General features: G+C 40.9%; 1 protein-coding gene across 1 annotated transcript in view; it reads right to left on the bottom strand.

Annotated features, from left to right (window-relative positions):
- The window catches only part of SPATS1 (spermatogenesis associated serine rich 1), a 105,155-nt gene that overhangs the window by 49,858 nt on the left and 37,821 nt on the right, over positions 1-17,476 (bottom strand). Inside the window, exon 4 of the mRNA XM_073625283.1 lies at positions 13,492-13,656. Within this exon, the coding sequence (XP_073481384.1) occupies positions 13,492-13,656 (165 nt within the window). The remainder of the gene's footprint in view (positions 1-13,491; positions 13,657-17,476) is intronic.

Consider the following 17,476-nt stretch of genomic DNA (forward strand, 5'->3'; position numbering starts at 1 on the left):
AAGAAAATTGGAGTGATAATCATTTAGTCACTTCCAGTTTCAGATCCACCAATTCCTGACCGGTACAGCCAGGGAACACATGTAACCAATCTGTGCTCGTGTTACATGCACTGGAGAACAGTGGAGATATTGGGGTCTAAAGAGTACCTGTCACCTTCCCAATGTTATCACATAAGGATTTTTTAACCCCTTGTGATGGTATTAATGTAAAAATAAATAAAATAAAAAAGTTAAAAAAATTATTAAAAAAAGTATTTAAAAAAAATAAGCATAACCCCACTTGCTCTGCACACACCCACAAACACAGACCCTGGGTACACACATGTATTTAAACCGCGGTGGCACCACACATGTGAAGTATCTCCGCGAACATCAGAGTGAGAGTAAAGCTGGGTTCATACTATTGCAAACTGAATGTGGGTTCCCCTGCATCCAATTCGCATAGCAGGAGATTGTGACCGGCTCGCTATGGAGCCGGTTCACAAATCTCCGCAGTGGCTCCGGTGCGAATTGTGCATCTTTTGGTCCGTTTCAGGTCCGAATTCAGCCAAAAATTCGGGCTGAAATGGGATCTGAAACGGTGAATGGAGACACACCGGACTCCTGCTGTGAGGCGCTGCGATCTCTAGTGTGAACACGGCCTAATAATTCTAGCACAAGAGCTCCTGCCTAACTCTAAACTGGAGATTTTGTACAATATCACAGGCACACGCAATTTTAAGACCTGACATGTTTGGTATCTATTTACTCAAAGCAACCTCAGCTTTTATAATTTACAAAGAATTGAGCATTATAGTGTGTTTCTGCACTAAAATTCATTCTATCATATTTTTTCCTGAAAATGTTAGTTGTATAAACAGTTGCACAAATATCATGTGACATAAAAAATTGCAACTATCATCTTTTTATTCTACAGGGTCTGCTTTTAGAAAATGTATAATCTTCTGTGGGTTTAAGTAATTTTATGGTCAAAAATGATTTTTACATGTGTACAAAAAGATTAAAAAAAATGCTCTAATGCAGAACTATTTAAAAAGTAATAGAATAATAGAAAAGGGACATATGACCAGCTGTTGGAAAACAAATCCAGATTTGAAGAGGTAAAGAGATGATACAGAGCAATGCTGGTCTACAATATCTCCTTATCATTCATTTCCCAAAAGTAATATCTATGGAAAATTCACACGCGTGTCTTCTCCCAACACAGCCCAGGAATCTTCCATTTATTTATAACTGAACATCATATATCTTGTATGGTCACACATGTTAGAAAGTGATGACTTCTGACTTTTAGAGCAATCCTATTTTGTGCTATGTTTTAATGGGCAATGTGTTTATGTCTTGGGCTGTTTTTCCCTCTTTCTGCTGGCTCATTCAATTTTTGAGATATAAAAAGAAGCATGAAATATTCATTACTGGATGAAGTACACAAGGATTCCTGTGGAAAGGTTATCGGATTTTCTCATGAAATAGCCTTTTTATGATATGGCTCTTTCTGTACAACTATAACACATAAGATCCCTCTTCAGGATGAACAGCAGCATTGCAGGCAATAAACTTTTTACTTGGCAATACCGTATACTGTATACAGTATATAGTGAAAAAGTGAGTATATTCCATGGAATCTGTAAACTTTTAAACATATTTGAAGAAGCAAACATTAGATCAGATAAAGGTGATATACTTAACAACAATTCAAGGAACATGTGTCTTTTTAATATTTTTTTTTCATAAAAAATATCAAGAGATATAATGGTGTTCCATTTAAAAAGTAAGTATACCCGTGGCCAAAACTGTCTACTAAGGATGAGCAAACAAAGTAAAGTTTAGTTCGTTGGACATCTGATAATCCCCAAACATGGCATCCAAACCATGTTGAAGTCTATAACAACTGAATCTTAGATTTTGTTTCTAGTCTTTTTTGCAAGACAATTCAAAAGGCATAGTAAATAGGGGTTTTTCCCATAGGGGGTTCAGTGGGGAGTGGGTCTTTTAATGTGCCAAATAAAAATACACAATAACTTGCTTGCGGGATAGCTTATACTTGAACATGAAGTTGCATACTTGTAGGATGTACTCCCACAAAGGGATTTCCCTGCTGGTTGTTTGCTCTGTCTTTATAAAAAAAAAACTGCATGAGGACCACCTTAAATTTCATACCAAACCCTTAGAGACTGGTGTTGATTTTGAGGGAGACCCCAGCCAAAACAAATGGCAAGGGGTCCCCCCAAAACCCATACTAGGCTCTTATTCAGATATGCAGAGTGGCTAACCAGAAAAGGATGGGGGGGGGGGGCAATGAGCATGCATCCCCCTGAACAATAACAGGCCACATGCCCTCTCAATATTTGGAGGGTACCTTGAAGGAACCTCCCCAATTTGCAAGGCACCTTGTCCCTATGTTGATGTGGGAATCTGCAAGAAGGACTTATCAGAATCTGGATTGACCTTAAAGATAAGGGGGCCACAGATATCCAATCCTCTCCCCTATGTAAGTAGTAAGGGCTACATAGTACCCCTTTTTACTCATTTACAAAAAAGAAATATAGAAAAACACAGAGATAACTTGAAAATTCCTGTTTTAAAAAGTAATAAAATAATAAACATTGGCCACCAGTATAAATCCAATGGCAAACAGCGTCCATCATAAATCAGATGAACGTTGCCCCAATGACCCACGCCACAGTGATTCTATTCCATTATTACTCCCCTCATAAATACCAGCTCTCAGGCTGGCTGCTGAATGTCTGCAAACTGGCCAGGGATCCTGAGTTATGTCATTGACCAAATATGGTCAATTATGTCACCCAACATTGAATGATTTGGCCAAAAATCCCCCCCACCACATTTGAATGGGAATGAATTAGGGTCTTTATTAGACCAGGTCATAACTCTTAATTTTTCCTTTTGAGCAATTCCTTGGTGTTTTTTTTTTGTGTGCTTCAATTCACTATTGTGTTCAAAGATCTATTTCTGGTTCAACTTAATCTTTCAAGCAGATGGTCTCTCATTCTCATCAAGCATTATATGATGCAGAATTCATAGCTGGTTAGATGACTACAAGCTGCCCAGGTCCTGAATCAGAAAAGCGGTCCCATAACATTTCTACCAGCATGATTCACTGTTATCATAAGGTTTATTATTATAATACTGAAATGCTGTCTTCGGTTTGAGCCAAACATGTCTATTGTTACTGTTGGCAAACAATTCTATATTTGATTTATCAGTCCACAGTACATTTTCCGCAAGGCCAGGCCTTTTCCTATACTTTCAATGGCAAACTGTAGTCTTGCACCAGTGTTTTTTTTTCGGACAACAAAGGTTTTTTCCTGGTACATCTGACATGCAGGTTAAATCGGTGCAATTTCCTTCTGGTTGTAGATGCATGCAATTTGACTTTAGCTGATGCCAATTCATCTGCAGATCTTGCAACTAAGTTTTGGGTTCCTTGGAAATTTTCTTTAGCGTGAAACATTCAGTTCTTGGGAAAAATTTACTGGGTTGGCCGATGCTGGAAACATTACGAGTCCTTTGTAAGGAAAATAATCTCCAACCACTTGGAGATTATTTTCCTTACAGAGTAATGGATCGTTTTAAATAATTTGGTCATCCTTTAAAAATCTCTTTTCAAACTCATAGGCATCCATAAATTACTTACAACCTTTGGGAGCTCTTTTGATCCTGGAATGATGGCACCACAACACTAGACCCTAAATATATGAGGCTTATATAAGACAAGTTCCACCTGCCTATTCCCTAAAGAGGTTCTAATCATTGGCACCTAATCTGGAACACCAAATTCTGATTTCATGGATCCAAAATGGTGGTAAATGTAGGCAGTGCTGGGACAAGGTCATCTAGATCCCAGGGCAGGCATGCCTAACTGTGCACCCCCCTCCCCCCCAAGATGTATGAGCATTAGGTGTCATCAAAAAATCCCCCCCCCCCCCCCCGCAAAAGAAATGAAAAAATGAGCACTAATCTGCGTGCTTACCCCTAAACATAAATTCCCTCTCCTACCAGTACAAATCCGCCCCCTGCTGAAAACCCCCCTCCCAGCACAATTTTTTGCCCCCATCCGCACAAATGCCTTCCCCACAAAAAAATCTTCCTGTCTGTTTGCTGCTTTGTTGAATAAAAGTGCAGGACAAACATGCCTGAATGGTTCCTAGGTGTTCCTGTTTATGGTTTACCACTGCCAATACTAGTTGAACCTGTCCCCCTTACTGATAGTTACAGCCCTTTCCACACTCCTCGAACTGACAGCTACATCCTACACTACACTCCCTGGATTGACAAATGCATTCCTTCCCACCCTCCCTGGTCTGAAAGCTACATTGCACACCCAATAAACGAATTGTTCTGCTGCACTTAGATGGTGACACCCCTGTTCCTTTGAAGAGCTGTAATACAGCTTTAAGATCATGTGGGTCAATTTTGATGCCTTCTCATGAAACCATCCAACCAAGGTATCGAGTCTGATGTTTGAAAAGTTCACATTTCTCTGGTCAGAGTTTGATGCCATTCTTACGCATTCTGCAAAGCACTTGCCTAAGGTCATCGACATGCTCTTGAAAGGTTTTGCAGTAGTCTAGATATAGTTCAGGATGAGTAAAAGTTAACTCTGATCACTCAGATCTGGATCCAGGAGAAGGAGGAGAGATACGGAGGCATGCAAAGGAGGAGTGGATAAGGCGTATTAGACTCTGTAGTGGGATCTGATGCAGCAGGTGAGCGGGCACTTCGTATAGAGGTGGAGGTTCACTGAACACAGTTTTGGAAGATTGTTTCAATTGTCAAGAATGAATGGCCAAGAATGACTTGGCCATTCTAACACATGAATATGCTTTGATCTAAACCATTCCATTGTAGCTTTGGCTGTATGTTTTGGGTCGTTGTCCTGCTGCAAGGTGAACCTCCACCCCAGTTTCAAGTCTTTTGCAGACTAACAGGTTTTCTTTTAAGATTGCCCTGTATTTTGCTCCATCCATCATCCCTACAACTCTGACCAACTTCCCTGGCCCTGCTGAAGAAGAGCATCCCCACAACATGATGCTGCCACCACCATGTTTTACGGTGGGGATGGTGTATTCAGGGTGATGTGCAGTGTTAGTTTTCCGCCACCCATAACGTTTGCTTTTAGGCCAAAAAATTACATTTTGGTCTCATCTGACCAGAACACCTTCTTCCACGTTTGCTGTGTGCCCCGCATGGCTTCTCGCAAACCGCAAACAGGACTTCTTATGGCTTTCTTGCAACAATGTCTTTCTTCTTGCCACTCTTCCGCCAGATTTGTGGAGTGCACGACTAATAGTTGTCCTGTGGACAGAATCTCCCACCTGAGCTGTGGATCTCTGCAGCTCCTCTAGAGTTACCATGGGCCTCTTGACTGCTTCTCTGATTAATTCTCTCCTTGCCAGCCTGTCAGTTTAGCTGGACGGCCATGTTAGGTTTGCAGTTGTGCCATACTCTTTCCATTATTGGATGATGGATTGAACAGTGATTCCTGAGATGTTCAAAGCTTGGGATATTTTTTTATAACCTAACCCTGCTTTAAACTTCTCCACAACTTTATCCCTGACCTGTCTGGCGTGTTCCTTGGCCTTCATGATGCTGTTTGTTCACTAAGGTTCTCTAACAAACCTCTGAGGGCTTCACAGAACAGCTGTAATTATACTGACATAAAATTACACACAGGTGGACTATATTTATTAATTAGGTGACTTCTGAAGGCAATTGGTTCCACTGGATTACTAGATTTGAATTAGGGGTATCAGAGTAAAGGGGGCTGAATACAAATGCATGCCACACTTTTCAGATATTTATTTGTAAAAGAAATTTAAAACCATTTATCATTTTCATTCCATTTCTTTGTGTTAGTCTATCACATAAAATCCCAATAAAATCCATTTATGTTTCTGGTTGTAACATGACAAAATGTGGAATATTTCAAGGGATATGAATACTTTTATAAGGCCCTCTATACTCAAGAGACTAAAAGAGACTTTTATATTATATTTTGTAAGTTATATGAATGAATTGTGCTGCACTGTAATATATATCATTTCCATACCTCCAGAGACAGTCACTTTTTTTGGTGGACCTTATTATTCACACAGACTTGTTCCACTGGCCAAGCTATGCCTTATACCCACTCCATCCAGCTTCCTGAGCGCCAATAGTTGTTTTCCTTTATATTGCACACCCAAGTTTTTCTTCACATCCAGTTTTGGAGCTGTCATTCGCCAGCCACTGTGGCCAGGGAAGAAGCACCTGATCTGTGCTTGATTGGCTTTAATAGAGTGGTGAGGTGACATTAGGGGTGTAATAGACCCCTGATTTGTCCTTAAAGAGAACCTGACACTTTCAATACCAATGGACAATGTGGCTTGCCAACCCCCTATGTGAAAGCAATAAAGTTATATAAAAAGATAAAATAAAAAAAGTGTAGAAAATTATTGTAATGCCCCGTACACACGGTCGGATTTTCCGATGGAAAATGTCCGATCGGAGCGTGTTGTCGGAAATTCCGACCGTGTGTGGGCTCCATCGGACATTTTCCATCGGATTTTCCGACACACAAAGTTGGAGAGCAGGAGATAAAATTTTCCGACAACAAAATCCGTTGTCGGAAATTCCGATCGTGTGTACACAAATCCGACGGACAAAGTGCCACGCATGCTCAGAATAAATAAAGAGATGAAAGCTATTGGCCACTGTCCCGTTTATAGTCCCGACGTACGCGTTTTACGACACCGCGTTCAGAACGATCGGATTTTCCGACAACTTTGTGTGACCGTGTGTATGCAAGACAAGTTTGAGCCAACATCCGTCGGAAAAAATCCATGGATTTTGTTGTCGGAATGTCCAAACAAAATCCGACCGTGTGTACGGGGCATTAAAGTGGTATTAAACACCAAAGCAAACATTATAAAACAAATATATTGCAGCTTACAAATTCTTAGATGTGATGCATTAGTTTGCTTTTTTATGATTTCTTTCCTTTATTTTCACCCAGTGATCTGGCCAGTAAGTCTGTTGTTTTTCAACAGAACAAGCTCTTCTGTAGATGTAGCAGTTGGAGGGTTGAGACAAACCAATTACCACTGAGAGGGATGCTTACAATGATTAGCGTTTATTTATGTAAAACATTTATACCAAAAAGGAAAAAAAATGAACATTTTGCTGTAACTGTTTATAAAGGGTGAGCTTGAGTTGGGCTTTAATCTCTAAGTGTATCTAAATTTGCTAGTACATCTAGTTTTCTTCAACTGCAAACATTTATGAAAAACATTAACAAAAAGAAAAAAAGACCATTTACATTACTATTTTAATCTTCTAAATAAATAAATGATGGAACCTGATTGGGTACTGTGGGCAGTAATTACTTTTTTTCTCCTGTGTTTAAGAAACAGCCAGTTTGTAAGATTCATACACAGATTTTGTCTTTACTCGTAGTTTTAACACTTTTGCTAATTTTTGTAAGAATTTTTCTTGGCTCTCAGAGTTATATAACTATATTATGTATGCATGCAGCTCTAAAGATGAGGAATGACGGCATTTGCTAAAAGTAATAAACTAAGTGCACTACTATGTTATGCAAGGCAGCTGCTTTTAAACCGATTTTATACTCTAAATGGAAAATCTCCATAAGATCATGAGTCACTGAGGCTTCTGAGTTTTGACAGGACTGGCAGCTGCACATTCAGTATATAATATATATATATATATATATATATATATATACACACACACAAACGCACACACTGTATTTATTGGTGTATAACACTCACTCTTTCACCATGAAAATCGGGTGCAAATAGCGTGTGCGTGCTATACGCCAATACTTCAATTTTAGCTGCATCGGAGGGGACAGGGAGGGAGGCGGGACGAGCACCATTAGATTACATAGTAATAATCTCCTGTTTAATTGGCAGCCTCTGTAATAGGAAGTCCCGTCTCCTGGGCCACCATTGGACCATTATTCTGTCCATCATAGGAGATTCTCACTGTATATAATCTGTCGGCGCTCGTCCCGCCCCCCTCCACTAAATGGTTAAGGAGGTGAGGGTTAGGGGTATCAGATACTGTAGCAGATCACTCTCCAAATCCAGACCAATGTCCATCATCACAGTGTCAGAACCTTTAAGCCGACCTGGCAACACTGTAAGCACATTCCCAGATTTCAGTGAGTCCTCCAAGTGAGTCACCAAGCCCTTTTGAGAGGCCAGCCTTCGTCCTGGCTCTCTAGCAAGGGGCCTCCCCTGGGCCTCCTCCTTGGCACAGTTTCCTCTGGAAGAGGCAGGACAGCTTCAGGACCACTTCAGCACATGTTAGGCTCCAAAACCAGCCTATTGGGCCTAACAGCAGCGCTCTATCCAGCAACAACCCTCATAAGCCTTTAGTCCAGGGAAAAAGAGAGAGCACATGGCCTGTCCCAAATATTTATACAGTCCACCAGCATGCACCAGTAGCATAAACCTACTACTGGATTGGCTGAAGAAAATATAAATATTTGTAACTTAGTTTTATTTGTGAAATCTCATACTATGACCAGTGATACAGTGACATTTACTGGTGACAGTGAGAGTCACAAGCCAACTTAAGCTTAGGGAAAATAGGTAAAAAAAAACTATACAATCAGTCTGAGCTAACTACAGCCCAGCCAAAAACTAAATTGACAAACAGCGCCTTGAAAAAGTATTCATACCCGTGGAATTTTCCACATTTTGTCATGTAACAACCAAAAACATAAATGTATTTTAATGGGATTTTATGTGATAGACCAACACAAAGTGGCACATAATTGTGAAGTGGAAGGAAAATGATAAATGTTTTTCAACATTTTTTACAAATAAATAATTTAAAAGTGTGGTGTGCATTTGTGTTCAGCCCCCTTTACTCTGATATCCCTAACTAAAATCTAGTGGAACCAATTGCCTTCAAAAGTCACCTAATTAGTAAATAGAGTCCACCTGTGTGTAATTTAATCTCAGTATAAATACAACTGTTCTGTGAAGCCCTCAGAGGTTTGTTAGAGAACCTTAGTGAACAAACAGCATCATGAAGGCCAAGGAACACACCAGAAAGGTCAGGAAAAAAGTTGTGGAGAAGTCCCGAATTTTTTTTTTTTTTTTTATATCATACTGTAGATTATAATATTTCCTATCATTTGAGCCCAGTCTTGTCACACAGAGTTAATCCATCTCTGAGCAATCCTCTTTTATTGTTCAGTGAGAAAAATCTTGACAAATTTGTGTTCAGCCCCCTTTACTCTGATATCCCTAACTAAAATCTAGTGGAACCAATTGCCTTCAAAAGTCACCTAATTAGTAAATAGAGTCCACCTGTGTGTAATTTAATCTCAGTATAAATACAACTGTTCTGTGAAGCCCTCAGAGGTTTGTTAGAGAACCTTAGTGAACAAACAGCATCATGAAGGCCAAGGAACACACCAGAAAGGTCAGGAAAAAAGTTGTGGAGAAGTTTTTTTTTTATATCATACTGTAGATTATAATATTTCCTATCATTTGAGCCCAGTCTTGTCACACAGAGTTAATCCATCTCTGAGCAATCCTCTTTTATTGTTCAGTGAGAAAAATCTTGACAAACTGAGAAAAACTTTGTCAAATCCTCCCCCTTGCTGTGAGTGACAGTCTAAGACACAGGCAGTAATTTTTAATTCCCTCCCCCACTCCTTTCTTCAGCAGCTCTGCAAGGATTGGCTGTTCCACACCTCAGCATGATTTGGCATGCTGAAGTCATGTGGTTACTTTCCTATCTTTTTACTGGATGTTAGAGATCATAGCAGAAGTTCAGCAGAAGTTCAGTGTTAGAAATAAACAGGAAAAAATGCATATTGACAAGGAGTGTAGAGGTGGGCGGGGAGTCTACTGACATCATGACTCCACCCACCGAGCTCCAGACAACAGACCCACCCACAGAATATGCAGTTTTTCGGGTCTCATAACAGACAGAGGGGAGACATTTGACAGGTAAAGATACATGCAGGAGGCATGTATATCCTTATAAATAAATCCCATGGCAGTAGTTTAGAAAGGATGACATTGGGTTTACATCCACTTTAAAGCAGGTTTAGGTTATAAAAAAATATCCCAAGTTTTGAACATCTCACGGAGCACTGTTCAATCCATCATCCAAATATAGAAAGAGTATGGCACAACTGCAAACCTACCAAGACATGGCCGTCCATCTAAACGGACAGGCCAGACAAGGAGAGCATTCATCAGAGAAGCAACCAAGAGGCCCATGGTAACTCTGGAGGAGCTGCAGAGATCCACAGCTCAGGTGGGAGAATCTGTCCACAGGACAACTATTGGTCGTGAAGAAGAAAGCCATTGTTGAAAGAAAGCCATAAGAAGTCCCGTTTGCAGTTTGCGAGCAGCCATGTGGGGGACACAGCAAACGTGTGGAAGAAGGTGCTCTGGTCAAATGAGGCCAAAATTTTACTTTTTGGCCTAAAAGCAAAACGCTATGTGTGGTGGAAACCTAACACTGCACATCACCCTGAACATACCATCCCCACTGTGAAACATGGTGATGGCAACATCATGTTGTGGGGATGCTTTTCTTCAGCAGAGACAAGGAAGCTGGTCAGAGTTGATGGGAAGATGGATGGAGCCAAATACAGGGCAATATTACAAGAAAACCTGTTAGAGTCTGCAAAAGACTTGAGTCTGGGGCGGAGCTTCAACATCCAGCAGGACAACGACCCTAAACATACAGCCAGAGCTACAATGGAATGGTTTAGATCAAAGCATATTCATGTGTTAGAATGGCCCAGTCAAAGTCCAGACCTAAATCTAATTGAGAATCTGTGGCAAGACTTGAAAATTGCTGTTCACAGATGCTCTCCATTCAATCTGACAGAGCTTGAGCTATTTTGCAATGCGCAGCTCAGTGTGCATTCAATAGAAGACTGCAAGCAGGTATGAGTTTGTTATTGCAAAAAAGGCATTGCAGGTCTCTTCCGCAATAAATAGCTGCCTGCTCACAGTTTTTTAATACATTTAGCTCCACTTTAGGCTTGCCTTAAATGGCATGAATTTCCTAAGGCTGAAATTCACTCAGTGGCAGGCCCTGCTGGCTGCCTGCGTCTTAACCACTTAAGGACCGAGACTCTTTTTTAGATGTGCTGTTTACAAGATAAAAATATTTTTTTTTTTCTAAAATATTACTTAGAACCCCCAAACATTATACATTTTTTTTTCTAACACCCTAGAGAATAAAATGGTGATCATTGCAATACTTTCTGTCACACCGTATTTGCGCAGCGGTCTTACAAGAGCACTTTTTTTTGAAAAAAATACACTTTTTTGAATTAAAAAATAAGACAACAGTAAAGTTAGCCCAGTTACAGAGGAGGTCTAGGGCTATAATTATTGATCTCGCTCTACCGATTGCTTCGATACCTCACGTGTGTGGTCCATTTTCATATGCGGGCGCTACTCACGTATGCGTCCCCTTCCGCACGCAAGCTCAGCAGGACGGGAAGCATTTAAAAATTTTTTTTTTTCTTATTTATTTTACCTTTTATTTTTACACTGTTTTTTTAAAAAAAAAATTGTGTCAGTTTTTCACCTCTTAAATATGAGATCTGGGGTCAAAAAGACTTCAGATCTCATATTTACACTTAAATGCAATAATAATAATTTAAAAAAATTGTCATTTTAAAAAGAAAATAAAACAAAATGTCCCTTTAAGAGCTGTGGGCGGAAGTGACGTTTTACCAGAGTGACGTCGCTTCCGCCCTGCATTGTTATGGAGACCGGTGGGGGCCATCTTCCCCTCACTCATCTCCATGCCCAGCCAGGGTGAAGATCCAATTGCCTCCGCCGCTGCCGACGGATCCGATAAGCAGCGGAGGACGAGGGGGGGCCCCTCTCCCGCCACTGATAAAAGCGGCGAATCCGCCACAGAGACCACTCTTATCAGAAACCGGACCGCCGGGCGAACACGAAGATACTGGGGTTATGACAGCTAGCTGCTGCCATAACAACAATATCCCCCGTCAAAGTTAGGACGTAGATCGGCGTGCGGTGGTCCGGAAGTGGTTAAAGGGTTACAAAACCCTCGCTTTATTTTTATTTTTTTTAAATAACAAACATATCATATTTACCTCCAATGTGCAGTTCGTTTTGAACAGAGTGGCCCCGAACCTTGTCTTCTGGAGTCCCCTGGCGGCGATCACGGCTCCTCCTGGTACCGGGAAACCTCCTAGGAGAAGCGATCTCCCAGGGGGTTACCGTACGGGCGCGCTCCAGAGTCCAGCATTTGCGTCTATAGACACTCGTTTCATTGGATTTGATTGACAAAAGTGGGAGCCAATGGCTGCGCTGCTATCAATCTATCCAATCAAGAGCCGAGAACCCCGGCCAGAAAGGTAGAGCGTGTCTCCGCTAAGGGAACGAACTGGCTCAGGTGAGTAAAATGGGGGGCTGGGGGGCTGCTGAGTAACAAAAGTTTTTTTACCTTAATGCATAAGATGCATTAAGGTGAAAAAACACGAACCTTTACAACTCCTTTAATATCCTGTGATTAAAAGTTAGAAGGAGCTGAACGGAAAATTGTCAGCTGAAAATCTGATTGGATGCACTTGCCATTCAAGAATTTTGATAGCAGTCAAAATACAATAGGGGCACCAGAAGATTCCAGCTTAGATTGTTAGCTCTTTAGAGGCAAGGACTGATGTGATTATGTAAATTGCCAGTAATATATACCTACCCTGTTTCCCCGAAAATAAGCCCTAGCGTGATTGTCGGTGATGGCTGCAATATAAGCCCTACCCCCCAAATAAGCCCTAGTTAAAGTCCTTGTAGGTCTTGTTTTCAGGGTAGGGCTTATTTTCGGGGAAACAGGGTAGGGCTTATTTGGGGGGTAGGGCTTATATTGCAGCCATCACTGACAATCACGCTAGGTCTTTTTTTCGGGGAAACAGGGTACCTCAAATAAACAAATGTAATATAGCTTTAATGGAAACTTGGACTGAAATGAATACGGAACATGTTATTGCCGACCTCCTTAAGACCTTCCTAATTGCTTGGTGTTCATGATAATCCCGTGGTGTCTAAGTCATTGTTATAAGCAAGTGGCCAGTGAAATCAGAACCCCCAACCTGCATCCTTGCACCGAGTGAGTAATTGAAAGAATACTGAAACCACTGGACTATTAGGTAACATTAGAAAAAAAATGGGGCCAGAAGCCACTACAATGTAAAGAATTAAAGGAAAAGGGATTGAAAGGTAAATCGGGAAGATAATTAAAAAAGTACTGGAAATTTATTATAAGTAGCAAATGAATAGCAGACACTAAGAGAGCACCAGTATATGTGAACAGATGGCCTGCAGTAGCAGGTTTCAAATGTAAATGGCGCTCATCACAGTCCTGATGTAAAAGGATGTACTGTGTCTGCCCTACTAAATTAAATGTATATTTTGTTTCCTATACTCAATAACAAGATCTGCAAATTACCTTTCTTTTTCCTTCCCAAGCAGCTTGGTAATGACTGTACACGTGAAGACATCTGATTGCTTTGATGAACTCCATCAATAATGCAGCGTTTGCCATTGTGATAAGTGAAGGGGAATCCCAAATTGGGGTAAAAGCTCCATTCAGCTCCAGCAGCTAAACCACTTCCTGAAAGATACAGAATAAACATGCTTTATTCATTTCCCGAAACTGGCCAACTTCACTCCACCTGGTCTATCAGCACTCATCCATCCTAATCTACTCTTTTCATACTTTACTCTTTATATTCTACTCCAATCATACCTTACTCCAGTCATACCCTACTCTAATCATACCCTACTCTAATCATACCCTACTCTAATCATACCCTACTCCAATCATACCCTACTCTAATCATACCCTACTCTAATCATACCCTTAGCTAATCATACCCTACTCTAATCATACCCTACTCTAATCATACCCTACTCTAATCATATCCTACTCTAATCATACCCTACTCTAATCATATCCTACTCTAATCATACCCTACTCTAATCATACCCTACTCTAATCATACCCTACTCTAAATACCCTACTCTAATCATACCCTACTCTAATCATACCCTACTCTAAGCATACCCTACTCTAATCATACCCTTAGCTAATCATACCCTACTCTAAGCATACCCTACTCTAATCATATCCTACTCTAATCATACCCTACTCTAATCATACCCTACTCCAATCCTACCCTACTCCAATCATACCCTACTCTAACCCAGTAGTGTATTTAGGTTTTTTGCTGCCCTAGGCCTGATTAAACTCCTGTAACCCCTAATTTAAATATGACCCACCCCTTCCTGTCAAGGACACACCCCTTGCTGTTTAAGACCCGCCCTGAAATGTTTGAGTGGGGACACTGGTCCTGAGGGCCTGGGGGGGGGGCAAAGGATTCCCTTCATTTGCATAGATTTCCTCTCACTTCCTGTTTGGCTATGGGGCAGGAAGTGAAATGAAAGCTCTGCAATGGGGCAGGGATGGTAAAAAATAAACTGACAGGGGCTATAACCCTCCCTTATTCTATCCAAAGTGAGAAAAAAAAAGTGTTTCCTATAGTTCTACTTTAAGCACAAATTTCTGATAATTTTATGGAGAGGACTAAGAAGATATAACCAGCAGAAAACATATAGCACAGTGAGAAAGGTTTGTGCTACAGGATGATAGGACAGTCAAAATTAGAATCGGCACCCCCCCCCCAGTTGCGGAATGCCAGCCGCCCGCATACCGGAAGCAGTGCGGCCGCTTTAAGGGGGCGCTAGACTAATTTGCCTCTCAGCCCAGTCCACCCCATAAGCCTGGTGCTACACTAACAGTGTAGCGCAACCCAGCGGGGACTCTTTCCGTGCTGCCCCCCCTGCAAAGTGCTGCCCTAGGCCTGGGCCTTGTTGGCCTAGTTCAGGATACAGCGTTGCTCTAACCATACCCTGCTCTAACAATACCCTGCTCTAACCATACCCTACTCTAATCATACCCTACTCCAATCATACCCTACTCCAATCATACCCTGCTCTAACCATACCCTACTCTAATCATACCCTACTCCAATCATACCCTACTCCAATCATACCCTACTCTAATCATACCCTACTCTAATCATACCCTACTCCAATCATACCCTACTCCAATCATATCCTTCTCTAATCATTCCCTACTTCAATAATATTCTAATATAATTATACTCTACTCCAATCATACTCTACTTTAATCATACTCTACTCCAATTGGCTATAGGGCAGCCATGGTTCGAAAAGCACATCTATCTACTTAACAGTACTTCTTTGAGAAAACCTATAGTGTATAGAAGACAGTAATCATATGTCTTTGAGGCTCATTTACAGTACATCATTGTGCTATGTGAATGTGTGCTGCCATGCACAACAGTGCAGGCTAGCAACATGTCCTATTTTTTTTTTTAGCATGCATCACAAGACGTAAGCCTTGTACACAGGATCAGATTTTCCTCAGAAAAAAACCTCGGACTTTTGTCCGAAGGCGTGTGCCTGGATTTTGTCTTGCATACAAACGGCAAGGAATTTTCGGCCAACAAACACGAACGTAGTGACGTACTACGTGGTTTTTCAGCTCTTTAGCTCCACCTTTGGGCTCCTTCTGCTAATTTCATGTTAGTAGAAGTTTGGTGAGTGTTGATTTGCGCTTTTCATTTTGCGCTTTTCATTTGGTTTCTGAACGGCCGTTCGTCAACCAGACATGTTGTGGAATCGGAGGAGATAACGTGTTATTTATTATTGGCATTGGAGTTATTGCTTTGACCCAAGTTCAGTCCAGGAACAGGAGGAGGAGGATTTCTTGGACCAAAAATTGGTTGCTTTATTAATGGTGACCAATTATGTCATATGCCTTTGCTGCAGGAGCTCCAGGAGAATAATCCACATGATTTTCGGAATTATCTCCGGATGACGGACCCCTGCTTTCACCAACTCTTGTCATTGGTGACCCCCTATATTAAGAAGCAGGACACATGCATGAGGCTTTTATTTTATTTTTTGGTTGAATAATGATATGTTATATTTTCTATATTTTTGGATGCATAGAATGCACTTTTTGGTTAAGTTTTATTGGCAGATATCATGTCTAACTTTATTTGTTTTCTTTTTTTAATGCACAATAAAAAATTTGTGTAGAATAACACTTGGCTATGTACAAAATAAAATGTTAAATTGACAAGGGACACCAACTTAGTAGTATCTTTGGTCTTAAAAACTACAAGATAATGGTGTTGTGGTAACTTGCCCAAAAAAAAAGAAAAAAAAAGCATAATAATATTATTCTTGATATCACTAGAAAATAAAAGCCTTTTAAATACGTTTAGCAGAACTCCATCAGTATCACCAGCAAAGCAGCTTTATTATTATCCCATTAAAGAAGAAGAGAATTGTGCGCTGCATTTCAAGATTTCATAATTTGCCGCGTCACGAATGTCAATTCTCCATTATGAACACTAGTTTACAAGACCGGCCACTTCCAGCTAGTCCTTCCTTCCGAGCATGCGTGTTTGTACTTTTGTTCGACGGACTTGTGTGCAAACGCTCGGAAAATCCGACAACAGACATTTGTCCGCGGAAAATTTTAAAGCCTGCCATGCAACATTTGTCCACGGAAAATCCAACAACAATTGTCTGATGGAGCGTACAAACGGTCGGATTTTCCGCCAACAGCCTGTCATCACACAATTCCCGTCAGAAAATCTGATCATGTGTACGTGGCTTTAGGCTAAATTGCTATGTTCTTGGGACTGAATTGGAATACTCTGTCCAACACAGCCGGTGTGAGTGAGTTCTAAGTTATTGTAATGTTTCAATGTAATGGAGAACTGTGCTAAGACATGTTACATGTTTGCTGTCTCATATGCCCCCTGTAGTAATACATATTCAGATGTGTGGATCACTCTTCTTGTGACTACTAGTATTTTACTACAGTCTGCTATCTAATTGCCTAGCATTCAATTCTCCTGATTACAAGCTGTTGAGACTTAGGTCCCATTAATACTATTGTATTGTGGTGAGGCATAGGAAAATGCAACTGTTGCTGCATGTTACCGCAACGCATTGTAACATACAAAAATAAGTACAATGCGTTGTGATGGCTCCCTGATGCACCTAGCCCAGCCTTTCTCAGTTTTCTTACCCCAGAGGAACCCTTGAAATATTTTAGGTCTCAGGGAACCCCAGATAAAATTGATTGGTGGTCAGTAGGAAGAATGCTCCGCTTACAGTAATGGTCTGGTTGATACTCCTATAGCTTGCTAAAAAAAACGAATTGGTGTCAAGCTGTTGGCTCTGTCAAGTGGTGTTGTACCCAGAATTATGTGGGCACTATCAGATGGGGGGTCAATCAGCCACAACTCAAGAAACCTCCTAGCAATGTCTGGATGAACCCTGGTTGAGAAGGGCTGAACTTGCCAGTGACCACAATGCATATGCTACAG

The sequence above is a fragment of the Aquarana catesbeiana genome, linkage group LG04 (assembly GCF_042186555.1).
Source record: "Aquarana catesbeiana isolate 2022-GZ linkage group LG04, ASM4218655v1, whole genome shotgun sequence".
Classification (NCBI taxonomy): Eukaryota; Metazoa; Chordata; class Amphibia; order Anura; family Ranidae; genus Aquarana; species Aquarana catesbeiana.